Consider the following 12,859-nt stretch of genomic DNA (forward strand, 5'->3'; position numbering starts at 1 on the left):
TTAACCAATCACATGATCAGAATGAGCTTAGTCAAGCTGTACAGTAAATGGAATAGTAACTTCTAGAAGACTTTTCTATATAACAGCTGTTCTGTGGTTCTCACACTAAGCCTTATACAGCCACCACTGTTATCACTTAAGTGGCAGGGAAGATTTCTGACTGAATTGTAGGCAAGTGATGCATTCAGGATAGAATATGAAGAACTGAAGCAAACTTTTAAAAAGCGTGACAAATATATGCCTAAATTGTATCTGATACTAAATTATGCACTGTAGTAAAAATGAAAATAGATTAGCAAGTAGCTACAAAACAATTTGTTCAAACCGAATGAACTGACTGTATTACGACAAACATTATTACGAAATTATTACAAAATGCAATTCAATGTGCATAAATGCAAAGTGATTCACTTTGGAACAAAAAAACACCACCACCAAATAAAACTAAAAAACTAAAATAAAAAAAATCAAAGCTTGTTCAGCTAGTTGAAACCAGGAAAAGAATCAACAATAGAAAATGTCAACCAGGCATGACTAAAAGTAATTAAGAAAGAGTGAAAATAAACTTGCCAAATACATTAATGCCTGTACAATCCCAAATGGTTGAACTATACTTGAATTATATGTACAGCTCTATTACCTGATTTTAGCTAGAAAATGTGCAGAATTTAGCAATCATTAAAGCTGCTTCTCTGTATCCGAATGACTTATTAATTATATTGTGTCAATTTATTCAAGATAGTTTGAATCAAAGCGCCATGTCCTAAATGCAAATTTTGAAAGAGCATCTAGTTGGCCTCTATAGCTGTGATTTGATCCGCCCTTCACCTAATCCAGCGGTTCTCAAATAGTGGGGCGCGCCCCCCTTTCCATCTGGGTGCAACGGCTGCGGCGTGGGCGAGGCATAATACATCCCAGCTTGAAGTGGCAGCGCTGGGGACTGCTCAGAGACTCATCAGAGCCGCGGGCTGGAGCTGTGCAAGAAGCCTGCTCGGGCGGGGGTAGGAGGGAGGGAAGCATGGCTGTCCCAGGCTTCCCTCCCTCCCCCCCCCAGCCCAAGCAGACTTTTTGCACAGCTCCAGCCCGCGGCTCTGATGAGTCTCTGAGCAGTCCCCAGCGCTGCCACTTCAAACCGGGATATATTCTGCCATGCCCTCGGCGGCGTCTTTATGCAGGTAGCTCGCCTCCCCGCCAGCAGCTCACCCGCAAGCATTCCGTCTGGAAGCGGAAGCGCAACAGCCGCTGTTGGGGAAGGGACATCTTGCCACCGCCACCCCTTCGCCCCTGGTAACGGCGACTGTTGTGCTGCTGCTTCCAGCTGGGATGCTGGAGGAGCTGCTGGCAGGGAGGGAGGGAAGAAAGGGAGGAGGGAGTAAGGATAGACAAGCAAGAGGGAAAGAGGAAAGAAGGCAAGCAGGCAGGAAGGAGGCAGAAGGAAGGAGGGAAGAATGGAACTGGAAGGGAGGCAGGGAAGGAGGGAGGGAGAAAGGAAGGATAGGAGGATAGGGAAAGAGGAAAGAAGGCAGGCAGGCAGGGGGAAAGAGGAAGGAGGGAACTGGAAGGGAGGCAGGAAGGAAGGGAAGGAGGAAGGGAGGGTGGAAGGAAGGATAGACAAGCAAGAGGGAAAGAGGAAAGAAGGCAAGCAGGCAGGAAGGAGGCAGAAGGAAGGAGGGAAGAATGGAACTGGAAGGGAGGCAGGGAAGGAGGGAGGGAGAAAGGAAGGATAGGAGGATAGGGAAAGAGGAAAGAAGGCAGGCAGGCAGGGGGAAAGAGGAAGGAGGGAACTGGAAGGGAGGCAGGAAGGAAGGGAAGGAGGAAGGGAGGGTGGAAGGAAGGATAGACAAGTAAGAGGGAAAGAGGAAAGAAAGCATGTGACTACAGTGGGAGTCGAGGAAAGACCGGTGTGCTATGTTATGCAGAGGTGTACTTATAACAATTTTATAGACAAATTATACTATTTACAGTCGCGCGGGGGGGGGGGGGGGCGAAATGTTTTCTTCTTCCTAGGGGGGGCATGACAGAAAATAATTGAGAAGCACTGACCTAATCCAACAGAGTTAAATTCTTAGCAGCTAATAATTTTATCCTCAATCAGTTTGTCTGATACTTTTCAGTCAGCTAAGTTGGTGATTTCATGAAATTTGAGAAGGAGTGCTACTCTTTTTTTTAATCTTAAAGTTCCTACCATTTAGTTTGCCTAGGTGTTCTGATTTTTCTATTAAAAGAATAACTACTCTAACCACATAATATATATTACCCATGTATAATGGATGGATAACTCTAGCCTTTCTTTCATTTTTTTTCTAAATTAAACACTCTAGCCTTTCTTTCATTTTTTTCTAAATTAAACACTTCAAAGGTTATATTCCCCTCATAAGACAATTGTTCAAATCCAGTTATCATTTTAGTTGCCCCTTCCATATGACTTTATGACTTGTTAATTACTTTAGAAAGTATACCTTTAATTAAAATACTGCAACATATTTCCAAACCACATTTCCAAGTTTCAATATATTTGTGCAAACTCATATACTGTATTTATGATTTAGAAAGTGCATTTATTCACTGAAGGTGGGTGGGAGGGGTTGTGATGTTTTTGAGCTAGATTATTCAATATTTTCAATTTCATAAATCCATTCTTAAAAATTGATAAATGAAACCTAAATTGAAGTTTTACTAAACTAAACCAACATTTCATCAAATAAAACTTATTTAACAAAACATTCTAATTTTAACATGAAGAAATCAGGTTACAGAATGCTTCTATGTAAAAGTCGCAGCTATTTTATTAGACTCAAATTCTGATTATCCTTCAGAGTTCAAAGTAGCTCACAGCACATCCTTCTCCATTTTCCTCCCACAATAACAACCCTGCAGACTAGGTTGGTCAAAGAATGCACAACTGGTCATTCATACTATTCCTGGTCATAGGAATAGTATGAATGAAAGGTAGCACGCAAGTTTATGTTACAGATTTTCATCAGACCAATCCTGGTTTGATGGCATTTATTTTGTTACATCATTTCAGTTTGAATGATGCCAGTAATATAAATCAAATAAGTTACCAATGATTCAGATAGTATAAACAAGAGTTGCCTTTACCATGTTTCTTTGAGTTTTGGCATAGGTTTGGACTATGATATATCCCAAAACAGATATAAGCCAGAAAACTTGCTCTCGCATTAACAAGGCAGAGTTTGACTTTGTAATCCAGTACCAATTTTTAAAGCTGTGATTTACAGTCATAAAGCAATATAGTTTTAGTCAAGACATAATGTAAGAAGTAAAAATTTGGTTTCTAATATTATTTGTTCATGCAGGAAGCAGGCACTTGTAAGTATAAAATACAGGCACAGTGCTTTAGTAATGCTGCTATTAAGGTTATAAAAAAAGAACTTTTGCCTACCTGATATTGTCACCAAGACATTCAAACCTTCAAGTACATCCATTTGCTGAAATCTCCTTCTGTTTATTAGTGGATAAACTTTCCCTTGACCACTTCGATCTAATAACATCAGGCCACTTTCTGTCCCCACTAATAAATTAACTCCTAGAATAAACAAGATTAAGACAAACACAAGTTAACTGGATTCTGGATTTTCTACTGTGGACTATTTAAATATCCAACAAATATTATCATGGTATAAAACCTTTAAAACCTCCAGAAATGGCTTTGAAATACTTCATAGCCCTGTGTCAGGAATGTTCATACTCAGCTTCAATTTTCAGTTCTCAGTAGGAAATATTTATGAACAATTCTATTGCTTACTATTAGAATCAAAGCCTGCCATTAAAAGTTATTAATAGAATAGAATAGAATTCTTTATCGGCCAAGTGTGATTGGACACACAAGGAATTTGTCTTTGGTGTATACAACATCTAAACTTGACAAACCAGACTTATTATTAAGACACTTAATTTCCATGTTCATAAGTAGGATTAGATCCAGATCTAATTAATAAGTCAGTTACAAAACCAGCACAACTTCTATATTCTTAATAGATTCTTGATTTTATGAATAAGCCTACACTTTCAAATATAGGAATGATGTAGCAATCAACATTAGATTCTATACCCCATAAGGCAGCACATAAGATTTCCGAATTGAATCTCTTCTTGTATTTGCGGATCTCTGGGGTGTCACTCTGTGGCCGTGTATTTGTAGGATTGACATTAACAACTGATCCTTTTCTGGTTGGATCCTGTCTTATTGCTTCTGATCTCATTGCTTCACTAGAAAATCCTACTGCAGAGAGGGATAGAAGAGTGAAAAATGTGAAAAATAGAAAAATGTTTAGTAATCTTAATATGCAGTAGGTGTAATATGTTACACCTACTGAACACATTATGTTAAAGATCTCAATGATCTCAAAATAATCATACTTGCTGTTTGCCTTTACAAAAATATAAATGAAAACATTAAAATAAAGGGACATTATAAATGTATATACATTTTAAAAAATATTTTTATACTATTGATTTATTTCTACTTGTTTAACTTACCAACAGAAGTCACAGTTGTTCCACTAGATGGAGATATCTGTAGTAATCTGGGGTCTATAAAAGGTGTGAAGGAGGATGAAGATTTGTGTTTTTGCAGTGTGTTACTAGCGGACTGAGTCTGCAATGTAAATTTCAAATAATCACCTTAATAAAACAATTTTGTTCTTAACCAACAAAGACATTTCACCTAGCTGTAACTACGCAGCCTTATTTTCAGAAGCTTTCTTATCCCCTTTCTCCAAATGCTACCTATGTAGAGGCAACCTGAGTATTTCTTTAAAATAAGTAAAATTTAAAGTGCTTATCTCTGCTATGATACATTTTGTCCACCAAGCAGACTTTGCTTCAGCCTTTACAAAATGTATTCTGAATGTATTAAGCTTTACACTAAAAACTTAGAAGAATCTCCTCCAGTTGAAATAGGAGGCCCTGTTTCCTAAACCTTGTTTTTTATTGTCCAAATTGTTTTTTTTATTTCATTGTATTACTTCCTACATTGTATTTCTGCCCTGCATCTTTTATACTGTCAGTCACCAATTGGGAAATATCTTCTCCATATGCCATAAGTATGAGCAACAATCAAGCTATCAGCTTTATAATTTTAGCTTGCAATGATTTTTAGGATTATTTTATTTGTTAATTTTGAAAATTGGTTTCTTGCCAGAAAGCTGCAGCATGTTCTTCCACCATCATTTTCACAGAAAAATATTAAGACAGTATTAAACAAGTGGAGTTATTAGGAGGGGAGAGGTGTGAATGATGACATGAAGGCACAGGTGCATCTTGTTATACCACTAAACATGAAAAAACACAAACAAAGAAGGAAAATGAAATAATGAAACTGTTAGAAATGGCTTTTAAAACTTGTCATATATGTGAGTTAAATGTCAGACTGTGCTGCATCTTAAAATAGAAATAACAGGAGTGAAAAATTAAGTATTGCCCTATAAAGTTGATCTAGAAAAAAGTAGCAATTTACATTTAAATTGTTTCATGCCTTTTCCACTCTGCTGTTCAGTCTTCTTTGCAAGTAAATTTCTATCATTGGACATCTTTCACTATGGCCTCTAACAAAAAATGTTTTTCTCATTTGTATATTATTTTGCTTCCATAAAACATTTTCTCCAGAAACAAAGTACATACAATGTAACAATAGGAGAATAATAAGTCTAGTGCATGATGCTAGCTGCTGATCAGACTGTGCAATTACTTTCATAACATTTCTTCACATGGAAGGCTCCCTTTTACCATAGGATGAATGTCAGATAAGCAAGTTCATGCTACCGTGTTTCCCCAAAAATAAGACATGCCCTGCTAATAAGCCAAATCGGGTTTTTCAGAGCATGCGCCATAATAAGCCCTGCCCCCAAAATAAGCCTGCCCCCAATTATTTAAGTGCATGCGCAACCGGTCCCCACCATTACCACTGTACCACCTACTGGTACAGCTTGCGGGGCAAAAAGAGGGCTTGCCGCAAAAACAGTGGCAGGCGAAGCAAAGTGCTTCCACCAGCCGCCCTTCCCTCCTGCGCAAAAACTGCCCGCTGCAAAAACAGCAGCAGGTGAAGCAAAGTGCTTCCACCCCCCCCGCCCTTCCCTCCGTGCAAAAAAAGCCCACCGCAAAAAGAGCGGCAGGCCAGCAGTGCGATCACCCCCTCCTGTCGGTTCCTTCTCACGCAAAAAAACACCACCCACCTAACCCCAATGGTAAAGGCAGCCTGCCTGGTTCCCTTCCCTGCTATCCCTTTAGCGAGGGGTGGCAGGTGGGGGGGGGGGAAGAAGCGAGACACGCATCCTAGCGCTACCAGAGACTGGCAGCTCCGCTGCATTCCTCGCCCTTTCGCCCATTGAAGCCCCTTGTAAAAAAAACCTCATGAGTTGAACTCCTGAGTTTTTTTTTTACAAGGGGATTCATTGGACGAAAGGGCGAGGAACGCAATGGACCTGGAAAGGTAAGAGGCGCGCCTCGTTTCTCCCCCCCTACCTGCCACCTCCCACTAAAGGGACGGCGGGGAAGGGAACCAGGCAGGCTGCCTTTACCATTGGGGTGAGGTGGGCAGTGTTGGGCCATGAGGTGCACCTCTTACCTTTCCAGGTCCATCACATTCCTCACCATTGTATCCAGGGAAGTCCCTAGTAAAAAAAAAACCTTCTCTCAACTTCAAGAAGTTTGATTGAACTCACGAGAAGGTTTTTTTTTTACCAGCGGCTTCCCTGAACACAATGGCGAGGAACGCGATGGAGCTGGAAAGGTAAAAGGCACGCCTCGCTTCTCACCTGCCCCAGAAAATAATAAGCCCTCCCCTCTATAATAAGCCCAAGGCCATATTTCATGGGGCAAAAGAAAATAAGACCCTGTCTTATTTTTGGGGAAACACAGTAATAAATGAACCTTTCATTAGTAGAATAAAACCATTTTATACAACTAATTTGTATCAAATGGTGTGCAAAAATCTTATTTTTAAAAACTTTATTAGAAAAAAGAATTAGGGAGATCTTTATCATTGTTACATTAATGCCTGCAATAGCAATAGCACTTAGACTTATATACTGCTTCAGTGTTTTACAGCCCTCTCTAAGCAGTTTACAGAGTTAGCATATTGCTCACAACAACTGCACAAACTGCATTTTTATTTACTTTGCTGACAGAACATTTAAATAGAACTGGCCATTATATGATACAGAATTTCTCATTACATACTGATATTACCTAAGTGTTGACATAAACCATAATTACTTTTATAGTTTAGCAACCTGACAAAATTTCAATTCATTTCAGAAAAGAAGCTAGCCTTTATGTTCAGTTGAATGCATCCTTGGGTATCATGTGTTTCATTTTATAAGATTAAATGTATAAACTACAGTATACAACTAATCAAACAATGAACTAATAGTAGGAGTAACTAGGAAGTGGTATGCTAGGAACTACACTCACAGAGAAGTTAGGAAAATGTGAAAGAGGCCTAAGTTGAGAGTCTAGAACCGGATATACCATATTTATTTCTGACCACTTCACAGTCCCTCAGACTGTGGGGGCCGGACTGGCTGGGTGGGTGTGGCTAGGTGATCACGTGACTCGGTGTGCATGTCCAATTTAGCAGTCTATTATACAATACACACAAATTAAACTTTAATTTGTTACACTCCTGGGTGTGGAAAGCAGGTTAGTGAAGGGATGTGGCTGCCTTGGGGGGGAGGGGCTTCTCTCTCTCTCTCTCTCTCTCTCTCTCTCTCTCTCTCTCTCTCTCTCTCCCTCCCTCCCTCCCTCCCTCCCTCTCTCTGGAGGCTGGGGAGGCTCGTTTTTGGTGTCCTGTTTTTGGCATCCTCGGCCTCCAGAACCACTTTGCTTCCCCAAAACAGGCCTGTTTTTGGCCTCTCAGGGCCTCTGTGCATCCTGTGGCCTCCTCAATCTCCAGAAGGCAGTTGGGGGCTGGCAAATAGGTGGGGTGATGTTGGCGGGGCAGCCTTATGGTCCTGTGTCAGTGGTGGGTTGCAGGCAGTATGCACCGCTACGGGCGTACGGGTGCCAGCCCGGAGCACCGGGTACCGTTCCGGTACGGTGCTCCAGAGGGCCCATCCAAGCTCCTTACCTGTATTTGAGGTATTTGGTGCTTCCGCACGTGCAGCGCACGTCACCTGCACGACGCTCCGCCGAGCAGCTGGAGCGTCGCGGAGGCATTGAAAGAGGTAAGTACGCATGTGTGCGTACCGGTTGCAACAGGATCCGGAACCCACCACTGTCCTGCGTGGGCCAAATTAATGGCATCAGTAGACGGTATCCAGCCCGCGGGCCATAGTTTGAGGACCCCTGTACTAAATGGACAAAGTATCTATGACTTGTTAAATGCATCTGATCTTAAGAGGAAACAGCACATACTACATAGAATTTGTTTTGTTATCTGAATGCAATCTACATCTATTTCTAAAATGTTTAGGAACTTTTGGTCATTTACCATGATTTCTATATTAAAGAAATAGATTTATTTTCAGATTTTTTAACTGATTACTGGACAAGCAACATCACTAATGCTTCATATGGTTGAAAATGCCTCCATGATTATAAAAAGCAATATATAAGGATTTCCTTTTTTCTAATGTGAAATAAGTAAGGAGCATTGCCCGGGAATTCACTGTCAATCACTCTTAGGAAGTGAGAGGCATATAATCTAACTGCTGTTTACAAGGTATACCTACTGTGGTTTATTAGCCACACTTTCTTACAAAGCTGGAAGCTGGGTGAAGATTTCATCTCAAAATATAATTCAGAACAAGCCCCTCAAACTACAATTAAAGTTTTGCCTGAGAATTTAAATGGCAAACATTTTTGCCAGAAAATTACCCAATTAGTTGCCAGACTGCCTTTTCGCATTACTAAACATGAGCTGCCATTACAGTTTTCAGAATCCTGTGATTAGTTGTATGCCATTTAAACTGTCTTAAATCTTGTGGTGATTTTACAAGGATTAGCCTATTATTGTTATGGCATGCTTTGCTTCTGATTGAATATCTGAAAAAGAGCTTTAAGTCAGGAGACCCCAACCCCTGGGATATAGTCCACTACCAGGCCGTGGCCTATTCGGAACCAGGCAGTGTGAGTGGGCTAATGTGCATGTGTGCACCCACTCAACTTGCGTGAATGGTGAGCCAGCACATGTGCACACACGTATGCAGCTCAACTTGCACAGGTTGATCTGCACGCTCTGGTCCACCACTTGCACAAGTTGATTTGCACATGTACATGTGCAGACCGGTTTGCCGCTCACATGGCCTGGTTCCCCCCCCCCGCAAGGCCGCCGGGATGCAAAGGTTGGGGCCACTGCTCTAAGTGGTTGAAAACAGGGGTATTTAATTTCCATGCGTAAGCAATTTCAAAACAGCTTCATTGCTCTCATACATGAAGAGTCTGTTTGAGTAAAGTGTTAGCCTACAGAATGAAATGAAACTGCTCCTGTGCTAAAATTTGTATTTAGAAGAATTCACATGCAGTAATTTAACCTATCTTCTTTATTGCCAGCAGATGACATTTTAAATCTCTAAATAGCCTGCAAACTGAAAAGATATTTGTATTCTGGGAAAACAGCCTCCTATTTTATAGTCTCCTGTCAGAGCAGAACCATATGTTAAAAACAAAGACAGCTCATTTTAACTAACTTTCTAAAATAAAACAAATTTAATAATTCATTAAAAGAAACTAGTTATTATATTAATATTTTCTCTAAAGGTTCCACTTATGGTTAGATGGAAAAAAACCTTTCCTTTGTAATATACTGCATCCATTTCCAAAGCAAGGACTCTCTATGTGCATATTTTTCCAGCACTGTGCTCAATCAGGCAGCATTGTTACTTGAAAAAGCCAATCACACTAGGATTACTTTTAGACACTCTTCCCAAAATAGCTTTGAAAGAAATACTGATAAAAACACTTGATTTAGGTGATACAAAAGCCATGCAATTAATCACTTGCAAAAAGCAAAACAAAATAGTAGGCAACTGGCAAATTTGGGGTAAAAATTCCATAGTTCAGAATGTTGGTACATAAGAGCTGAAATGTGTTACTTTGGGGGAGTGAAGGGACAGTGACAGGAAGAAGAGCAGCAGAAGGGACACTAGTTGGAAATCCTCTGGATGCTAGCTATTAGGAAATACATTTATAACCCTGTGAAAGCAGCCAGCTGTGGTGCAAGACATACCTCATTAGTAGTTAGCTTGTCCTGGGGTGTCTGTGGGGACATGGTGGGTGTCGGCTGGCTGGAGGATGGGGAGGAGGAGGTGGAGGAAGTAGAGGAGGAATGGCTTTGCTGTAAGAGATCTGGCAAGAGGTGAATACGACCGGCAAAGCCATTGCTCTCATGATGGCTGGCACGCTTTGTGTCAACTGTACTCTGTAGAAAAAACAGGCACACTTGTCTTGCTCAAGTGCTGTGTACAAGTCTATGCCCCTAGCAAAATGATCTATTTTAAATGTTTCAACCAATGCATTAATCAAACAAGTGGAGTGGGGCTTACTATATTAATTTTTTTTTCTTGCAAAGCCAATTTCTTTACTGGCAAATTGAAGTTTCTACAGATCACCTCTATGATGGCACCTGTGTGCATTCTCCTTGTGACTTTTCTTGCTGTCATGCTTGCATTCAATTATCATTCCAGCGAATGTCCTAATTTAGCTGTTTAAACCATAATTATGCCATCTAAATACGGGGGGCTCAATTACAAAACTGATGTTCACTTGAAAAATAAGAAATGTAGTTCATGACCTTTGATGTACCTAACGTAATGTACCAGGAAGTTCAAGGGAACAGAGGCATTTTCTCAACCGTTTCTTACATAATCTCTCATGACACCAAGACTATGGCCCAACATTTCCTAAAGATAAGCTGCCTTGGTCTTAAAACCTGCCAAGATAGGAAATGTCTTGTGTAAGCTGGTTGAACTCTTCAGTGAGATAGTGTGGTGTAACTGTAAGTGATTTAAAATGAACTAGATGATCCTTATTTTACTATCTCAGGGCTGTCTCAACACTTGATTTTTTTTTTACCTTCTCTTAAGATGCCATTAGAAGTGATACTAATGCAACTGGCTTTATACCAGGTTCCTGCTATGACATCTACAGTTTTCTTTTATTCCACATTAGAAGAGATTAAAATAAACACTGTAGAATCAGACAACAGTCATTCCAAAGTATGCATGCAACACACAGTGAAACAATGGGTGAAAACTAGTGTTCTCTTTGCATGCTCTGTCTGTTTATTCATAAATGGCTACCATCTGGGTCTCTAACCAATTTTAAAGTGGGAAAAGATAAATGAGAGAATGAATGGACTGGTGAAAAGGAACAAATTACATACTGAAAGATGCATTACCTGTCGGACGATTAAAGTGCCCTCCTTGGAAGGAGTCATCGCAGGTTCACTTTCCACATCATCATGCACAATCATTGTTTTCACTGATTCCGTTTCTCCATTGCTGAGGTTCAAAGTGGATCTGTTTGGAGATGTCATTTTATCACTGGGGCTTCAATAGTCAAGATTCACTACAATATTAAAATAACTGCAACTATGGGCTTTCTAAAGAATTACTCATTACGTTTTCACGAAGGACCTGTCTTTTAAGAGATTATGGAATTAAACAAATTGTTATTGTTAGCATAGCTAGCTAAGTGGTAGTTGGCATAAAATAAAGGTTCCCCTCGCACACATGTGCTAGTTGTTCCCGACTCTAGGGGGTAGTGCTCATCTGCGTTTCAAAGCCAAACAGCCAGCGCTGTCCAAAGATGTCTCCATAGTCATGTGGCTGGCATGACTAAACACCAAAGGTGCACTGAACGCTGGTTCTTATTTTTTTTTTACTTGCATTTTTTACATGCTTTCAAACTGCTAGGTTGGCAGAAGCTGGGACAAGTAACGGGTGCTCACTCTGTTACACAGCACTAGTGATTCGAACCGCCAAACTGCCGACCTTTCTGATCAACAAGCTCAACATCTTAACCACTGAGCCACTGAGACCTCTAGTTAGCATAGACTTAGCCTTTTATTTTTCTCAGTTTATTATACATTTTTCCTTAAAGTTTATTTTTTAGAAGTATATGCTAAAAAGGACAACCCTATAAATTACAAAGATTCTTTAATAAAGGAAATAGGAAAAATGTAACTAACACTGCTCTGGTATCTTCAGGCCCAGAGGTAGATTCATCAACTCCTTCTTGCTCCATATCATCCTCCTCCTCATCTGTGGTTCCTGATTCTTCACTTGATGATGAATAATCTGTTACTTTGTGAGGTGGTCGTACATCTTCCACTGCCCGCAATTCCTTTGCTAAAGCAGTTAAATCCTAGGGGGGGGGGGGGAATCATATCAACATTATATTGCAAAATTAATGATGAGCACTGCCTGTTTCAACAGCTTTTTCCAAGAACTGAATCCCATTAATTAACTGATACTTTTATTCTACAATTGGTAAGTTATTTTAGTAAATACTCTTAAACTAGTATATGTTTTAATGCTTTAATTCTAATAGAATTAAATCAAGCATAACTCACTTCATATAAACTTCACAGCAAGATTGAAAATTTAACATCTCCCGAGATAGTACATGGGTGTAATTTAATGCATTTCTTTTTCTATAAACTTTCTTAATTTAGCTTTATCATATAATCCCTTCCCCCCCCCTAATACCTGCCATATTCTGCCCAGTTTTGCTCACAATAGTCCCTGAGTTTCCATAGATTTCTTTGGGCAGTTTCAAATGGCCACATGTGGAAGAAGAGGATAGGAAGTTTTGTAAATTTAAATTAAGTCATGTTAAGATTTGAAGTTATTCCATAAATTAACGCTACTTACCACTTCTCCCTGAAGATCAG

At 40.0% G+C, this 12,859-nt stretch overlaps 1 protein-coding gene across 4 annotated transcripts in view; it reads right to left on the reverse strand.

Moving 5' to 3' along the window:
- MAP4K4 (mitogen-activated protein kinase kinase kinase kinase 4) overlaps positions 1-12,859 on the reverse strand; it is a 155,690-nt gene that overhangs the window by 11,728 nt on the left and 131,103 nt on the right. For 2 of the 4 annotated variants that reach the window (XM_081947642.1, XM_081947641.1), the window contains 6 exons: positions 12,155-12,330; positions 11,363-11,483; positions 10,193-10,384; positions 4,504-4,621; positions 4,076-4,246; positions 3,407-3,550 (listed from right to left, as the gene is read on the reverse strand). In XM_081947642.1, coding sequence (XP_081803768.1) covers positions 3,407-3,550; positions 4,076-4,246; positions 4,504-4,621; positions 10,193-10,384; positions 11,363-11,483; positions 12,155-12,330 — 922 coding nt within the window. The remainder of the gene's footprint in view (positions 1-3,406; positions 3,551-4,075; positions 4,247-4,503; positions 4,622-10,192; positions 10,385-11,362; positions 11,484-12,154; positions 12,331-12,859) is intronic. The other 2 variants (XM_081947643.1, XM_081947644.1) reach the window with 1 other exon arrangement.

Source organism: Natrix helvetica, assembly GCF_964273705.1.
Source record: "Natrix helvetica genome assembly, chromosome: 3".
Taxonomy (NCBI): domain Eukaryota; kingdom Metazoa; phylum Chordata; class Lepidosauria; order Squamata; family Natricidae; genus Natrix; species Natrix helvetica.